General features: G+C 37.3%; 1 protein-coding gene across 3 annotated transcripts in view; it reads left to right on the top strand.

Annotated features, from left to right (window-relative positions):
- The window catches only part of RAB1A (RAB1A, member RAS oncogene family), a 60642-nt gene that overhangs the window by 42783 nt on the left and 10617 nt on the right, over positions 1 to 7242 (top strand). For all 3 annotated transcript variants that reach the window (XM_006862954.1, XM_006862955.1, XM_006862956.1), the window contains exon 3: positions 2694 to 2789. In XM_006862954.1, the coding sequence (XP_006863016.1) occupies positions 2694 to 2789 (96 nt within the window). The remainder of the gene's footprint in view (positions 1 to 2693; positions 2790 to 7242) is intronic.

Genomic DNA, 7242 nt, shown 5'->3' on the forward strand with positions numbered 1-7242 from the left:
AGCCCATTGAGACCTGTCTAATTGTTCTCCTGTCTGCTTTGTTCTTCCATTCCCCTCTCCCTACTTGTATATTGCCCCCTCCCTAGCACCCAAACTATCCTGTGTCTAATCCCTGGCCTGTGCTTCACCCTTCCCCTCCCTCCCCTCACCCACCCCCAACATACCAATTATCAACAAAGAATCCCCCCACCCCCCTTTAGTATGGGTTATTTCCCTTAGTCTTTTACAGTAGAGGTCCTATGCAGTATTTCTCTTTTTGTGACTGATTTCACTCAACATAATGCCTTTCTACATATTTTTAACAGATTGGATTAATTTCTCTAGCAAGGATTTCTACTGTAATGGTTTATAAACCAGTTCATTTAGAACTTGAAATTAACTATCCAAATTTGTTTCTTTTGAGGACAGCATTTCTATGTTTAGCTACTTGTAACTCTTAGCACAAATTGCGATTTTGTTTATAGATGTAGTTTTTATTTTATTCCTTTATACACATCAGATTCAGGACCATCAAGACTCTCAAATTTACTTCCTGTAATCCCTTTTCCTTTTTCTTTTCTGATGTGTTGCAATATAAATTCCAAACAAGTAATTTACCCCTACATTAGTGTGCATTTCTAAAAACTGAATGTTTTCGTACAAACAACAGTGCCATTGTCCACCTGCAAAATAGATTTTCCTGATTATCTAAGAAGTGCTGTATTGCAGTTGGCTTGAGTAAGGATCCAGACATGGTCCACACATTCCATTCGGTTAACTTTCTACTTAATCTCGTTCCCCATATTTTATTTCTATATTTTTAATGTCATTGATTTTTTTGCAATAACTGGATCATTTTTCTCGTAACATTCTAGATTTGTCATTGTTCCTTTGTAGTATGCGTACATGTGTTTCTATATTCCTCATATTTCTTTAATTGGAAGAAAGCCTAAAACTGTGCTGTTCATATGGTAGTATATTTATTAGCCCCATGTGGGTATTTTAAGTTTAATTTAAAAATTCACTCCCTTGTTCTCACTTGCCACATTTCAGGTGCTCATGGAATCCTGGTGTGACCCTGTAGGATACTGCGCTGGACCACTAGATAAAATTGGCAGTTCAAACCTACCAAGCAGCTTCTTGGAAACCCTCTACAGGGTTGCTATGAGTAGGACCTGACTCAGTGGCACTTAACAACATCAATTAGCATATAGAACCTCATCTCAGAAAGTTATTTGCCAGTGCTACTTTTATTAAATTTAAACTTGGTTCAGTTTAGCTTCATCATTGTTGGCAGAATTGTGTTTTGTGGCACACAAGTCTGGTTGTCCCACTTAGAGTATCACTAAGATTGATTAGCTGGGTTCAGAATAATGATAGACTGATCTCTCCAGTCACATACCTTTTCACAAGAAATGTTTTCATTTAAAGAAGTGAGGGGTCATTTTTCTTTTGAGAAAAATATTATGGTGAATATTTGAAGCAAGTATAATTTTAGAAGTTAAACATTAGATAAAGCAGCTATAAGAAACATACTGATGTAAAAAAAGTGTACACATAACAGCATTATTGATAAAAGCCAAAAAGTGGAGACAATATAAATGTCGTCAACTAATGAATGAATAAGCAAAATGTGTGTCCATACAATGGGATGGTATTAGGCACTAAAAGATTATAAGTGTTCTGGTGTGGTGTTGAAGGATAAACACTGGACTGCAAGGTCAGCGGTTCAAGCTCATCAGCTTCTTCTTGGAAACCCTATACAGGGTTGCTATGAGTCAGACCAACTTAATAGCACTTAACAACATCAAAAGGGAATGAAATACTGATACATGTAACAGCATGGATAAACCTTGAAAACATTGTGCTAAGTAAAAAAAAGTCAGACATTAAGGTCCTACCATATTGTTGATTCCATTTATATGAAATGTTTAACATAAGTAAACTCATAAAGCCAGAAGTAGATTCATGGTTTTGGGAAGAAATTTTGTTGATAAGTGCCGTGGAGTCGGTTCTGAATTGTAGCGACCTTGTATACAGATTCTAAGGAAGGGCTGGTGAGTTTGAACCCCCGACCTTGTGGTTTCACACCAACCTTGTGGTCCACTGCTTTATCCCACAGTGCCACACCAGGACTCCACTGGAGGAAATTGGGAATAACTGATAACTGGTCCAGGGTTTCCTTGTGGAATGATGAAAATGTGCAGGAGTTAGGTAGGGATGATGGTTGCACAGCTTTGTGAGCATATCAAAACACTGAATTATGCACTTATAATGTTTTATTATTTAAATTATATCTCAATTAAAAAAAGATCCTAACTGGGAAATAAAACTGATTTCTTTAAATTAAAATAAGCAGTTCACCAAGAGCATGACATGATCTTTGCTTTGTGGTGAGTAAATTGGGTGGGTAGGGGCAGAATTTTGCTGATTTAGCAATTGTGAAATTGTAACTAATGTAAACTTTTTTCTACTTAATACATGTAAAGAATTTGCCAAGAGAAGTTTGGAAAATAAAGAATAGTTACTGGATACAGTCTTAGGGAAAGAAAAACAGTTATTTTGCTTAAGTGATCAGTGCTTTGTAATTGATGTGGAGCCCTCCTTGTTGCCAACATGTAATGATTGGAGTTTATGTACTTTATAGATAAAAGTAGGCATTTTATTTCCTATGTTGAACACGAATTTTAATCATCAACTTTTTCCCCCCTTAGGATGATACATACACAGAAAGCTACATCAGCACAATCGGTGTGGATTTCAAAATAAGAACTATAGAATTAGATGGGAAAACAATCAAGCTTCAAATAGTAAGTGATTTTTGAACTAGAAACATTTTTTTAAATTATTTTGGTAAATTTGGAATATAATTGTGTTATTTGTAATGACAATACAATTGAATATAAAGTCTCTTAAGAATCATTCAGTTATGATAGAGTGGTGGAATGAGAATTATTTAAAATTAATTAAATTTCTGAAGAATTTTCCTCATAGAATTTTCTATTCATAAAGCAGAGAAATACATGTTTTTTAAGTCAAACTTGTTCCTACTCTCTTTTTCTTATGCTCTTTTAACAGTAAAGGTCTAAAAGAAGGTTACTTTGTCTTAAATGAAAGTGCCTTTCTGTGAACTGTGGAACATTATAAGAAACCTAGGATAGAGGTTTTTCATAAGGGCTTAGTAGAACAGATGGTATTTAGTTCTAATGTGAGTATTCAGTTAACTTGATACCATTGAGTCAGTTCTGATTCATCCTCTGTATAGAGTTGCAAAGCTGTAAATCTTTACCAAGTCTAATGTACCAGAATTTTATTGTTGGAAAGGAACTTAGCTTTTCTAACATGTACATTTTACTCTTCATAAAATGGATGCTGAGATTTAATGACTTGGGTACTGTTAGTGGGGAGTCTTGGTGAGGAGCTGTAGGATAAGTTCTGGACTGCTAATAGCAAGGTCAGAAGTTCAAACCTACCAGCCACTCCTTGGAAACACTGTTGATGTTATTAAGTGCTGTTGATACCGTCTTGACTTATAGTGACTCTGTATCAGGTTTCCAAGGAGCACAGGAGCTGGTAAGTTTGAACCATTGGCTTGTTAGTTAGCATTCCAAGGCTTATCCAACAGCACCACAACCCCGTACAGGGTCATTATGAGTTGGAATCAACTTCATGGCACTTAACAACAATAGTTAGTAGTAGAGTGAAGTCTTTCTGCTCCTATGTGCCCTAATCAATCCTTATATCCTAAGCCCACAATTAATTCTTAAAAATGGGAAGTTGTGTCAGTTTTTCCCTTTTAAGAGGTCTAGTTATTGCCAGTGTATATGTATCAGTGGCCTTTAAAAAAAAAAAAAATCTCCTTGACTATCTTTTAGAGTAGCTGTAGTGGTTATGGATCGGGTTGCTAATCTCAATGTCAGCAGTTCTTCATCAGAAGTGAATCTTCGTCCTCCAAGGACTGCTTTCAGGGGGACCAAACAGGTGAAAGTCCAGTGGATGGAGATCACAGGACTATGGGAGGATGTTTAACACCTCAAAATGAAGTTTTTGCAGAGTGTCAGCAGTGTGGGCAGAGGTGAAAATGTGCATTGTCACGCAAGATCACAATGCCCTTGGATAGCAGTCCTCTTCATTTAATCTGAAATTTAGCCTTTGGCTCTTCAATGAGCATCTCTCTTTAATGAGCAAGTACTGTTGATTGTTGAACCTTTTTCCTGGTAGTATTCCAGTACTGGCCCTTGAGAATCCCAGAAAACTGTAAGCATCAATTTTCCAGTTGATGGTTGACTTTTGAATTTATTCTTGGTTGGCAAGAATGTTTCCATTCCATACTCTGCCATTTAGTTTTAGGCTTATAGTGATGAATCCATGTCTCATCACTAATAACTTTTTTTTTCTTCCTTTTTTCCTTTAAAGAAACTTTTACTTTCCTTTGTCCTTCCAAATGCATCTGTTTATGCTTGTCCGTGAATTGTTTTGGTACCTGTCTCACACAAACTTTTTGAAACCCAAGTGGATTATTTCATAGACTGAGCCATGGCTGATTTGCAAATGATTTACCACATTGATCTACTTTCATTTGTGTATTCAACAGAATCATTTGACGTGTACACTTAATGTTGTAATCAGCTGTGGGCTGGCATTTTCATAACTTCTGATTCATAGCAACCCTGGATAGGGTTTGCAAGAAGTAGCTGGTGGGTTTGAACTGCTTACCTTGTGGTTCGTAGTCCATGCTGATCCTGCAGCACCACACCAGGAGTCCATACATTTGTGAGATACCCATATTTTGTGATTTTATATCTTAATTGCCTGTGGCTTTATATGCCACTCTGTTCTTTATATTTCAGTAGAAATTCTTTTCCACATCTAATACCTTTTTTTGAGCAGTTGGAATATTTAAGCACTTTCCAAAGCAGCTGGTACCATTTATAAATAAGTTACAATTGTCAATTCTTTGTATTGAGCTGAAACCAGTTTCCTTTAACTTACTACTCTTCATTTTGGAGCTGTCTGAACCATTTATTCCTTTTGTATTGACAGCCTGGCCTTTAGATCAATCGTATCAAAACTTACTTCTATCTCTGAGGTCAGTCATTCTTTTCTGACAGTACCTTTTTGCAATGCTGGTTACTCTTGCATTTTAAAGAACCTTTATTTAAATGTGATTCCTAAAATCAAACATGAAATGTACAGATATATCCAATTAATAGAATAAATCTTTCTTGATTTGAACTCTGAACTGCCTAGCCCTCATGGATCACAGGAACTCATTTTCCTTTCATATTGTTAACTCAGTCATAGACATAAAGAGAAAGCGTGAGTTTGTATTTGCTGTTTCATAGTCGTCATCTGCTAAAGGAGCTCTGGTGGCACATTGGGTTAAGCATTGGGCTGCTAGCCGCAAGGTCAGTAATTTAAACCCATGAGCTGCGCTACAAGGGAGAATGAAGTGGCTCCCCTAAAGAAAACTCTATGTAACAGTTTATCCTTTAGGGTCCCTGTGAGTCAGAATCTATTATGTTAGTTTGAGTGTTAAGGAGTTTTTTGTTTTTTTTTTTCTTAAATGTTTTATTGTGAATTATGTGATAGTTTATTTACATGGGAGAACATTAGTTTTACATTCATTCTATCATATATCGTCTCATTGCCATGGTTACAATCCCCTCCATGCATTATCAGCCAACCAAAGGGTATACCCTGCAGTCCTTCCCCTGTACTTCCCAGGTCTTCCGCACACAGTTGCTCTCCCTCTCTGGATCTAAAGCGCCCAGCTGCTCCATCGCTTCACGTCATAATCTCTGTCTCCATTTCAGGCATCACTGCTTCTCTGGGTAGGGTCCTGCTCTCTGCTCTCTGCTCTTCTCCCTTGATGGTCCTAGGGATCTCCGCTTCTAGACTGAAAAGTTAATCATTTCCTTCCTTGCTATAAAACATCTACCTTTACATTTCCAACCCTCACGGTCAGTCCTGATAACAATTATTCACTATTGTATCACAAGAGCCCCGTCCGCATTAAGGAGTTTTTTTAAATTTGGTTTTAATAAAAAGAAATAGAGGTCCTGAATTAAACTTCTGTGAATTGATGTTTTTAAAACCTAATTGCAACATTTTGGTACTATCTGCTTCTACATTTAAGGAGCTCTGGTAGCGTAGTGGTTACGATTGGGGCTACTAACCCCCCAGAGTCAGTAGTTTGAAACTTCCAGCTGTTCCACGAGAGAAAGATGAGGCTTTCGGAAACCCTATGCAGGATCGCTATGAGTCGGAACCTACTGCATGGCACATAACCATCACTACTGTTACGTTTACCCTCTTGATCCCTGTTTCATCTTGTTTGAGTTTGCTGATTGTTAGGTACCTTCAAGGCAGTACCGACTGTACCAGTCTATCTCATTGAAGGTGTTCCTCTCTTCCTCTGACTCTCCACTTTACCAAGTCCTTCTCCAGGGACTCATCCTTGCTGATAATATGTGTGAAGTATGAGAGACAAAGTCTGGCCATCCTGGCTTCGAAGGAGCATTCTGGCTGTTCCTTATCTTTTATTTTTCTGACAGTCCATGGTACTTTTAATATTCTCCCCAACACCATAACTCAAATGCATCAATTCTTTTGTTGTCTTCCTGATTTGCTATCCAACTTTCACATGCATATGAACTTATTGAAAATACCATGGCTTGGGTCAGGCACACCTTAGTCCTCAAACTGACATCTTTACTCTTCAACACTTTAAAGTGAACTTGTGTAGCAGATTTGCCTAATGCAATATGTTGTTTGATTTCTTGACTGTTGCTTTCATGAATGCTGATGGTTAATCTGAACAAAATTAAGCCTTTCACAACTTCAATCTTTACTCCATTTATTTTGATGTTATTTGTTGATCTAGCACTGAGGATTTTTGTTTTCTTTACACTGAGGAACAGTCCATACCCAAGGCTGTGGTGTTTGGTCTTCATCAGTGTTTTAAGTCTGTTTTGCTTTCATCAAAGTTGTATCATCTGCACATCACAAGTTGTTAATGAGTAGTTCTCCAGTCGTTATGCACATTCTTATAATCTAGTTCGTCAGATTCTTTGCTCAGCATACAGATTGAATATGTTGAAAGAATCCAACCCTGGCACACACCTTTCCTGATTTTAAATCACTTAGTTTCTCTTTGTTTTGTTTAATGACTACCTCTTGATCTAAGTACAGGTGCCATATGAACACAATTGTTTCAGAATTGATTCTCCCCAATGTGTTTGTGTGTGTGTGTGTGTGTGT

This window comes from Chrysochloris asiatica, unplaced genomic scaffold (genome assembly GCF_000296735.1).
Source record: "Chrysochloris asiatica unplaced genomic scaffold, ChrAsi1.0 scaffold00052, whole genome shotgun sequence".
In the NCBI taxonomy this organism is placed as follows: Eukaryota; Metazoa; Chordata; class Mammalia; order Afrosoricida; family Chrysochloridae; genus Chrysochloris; species Chrysochloris asiatica.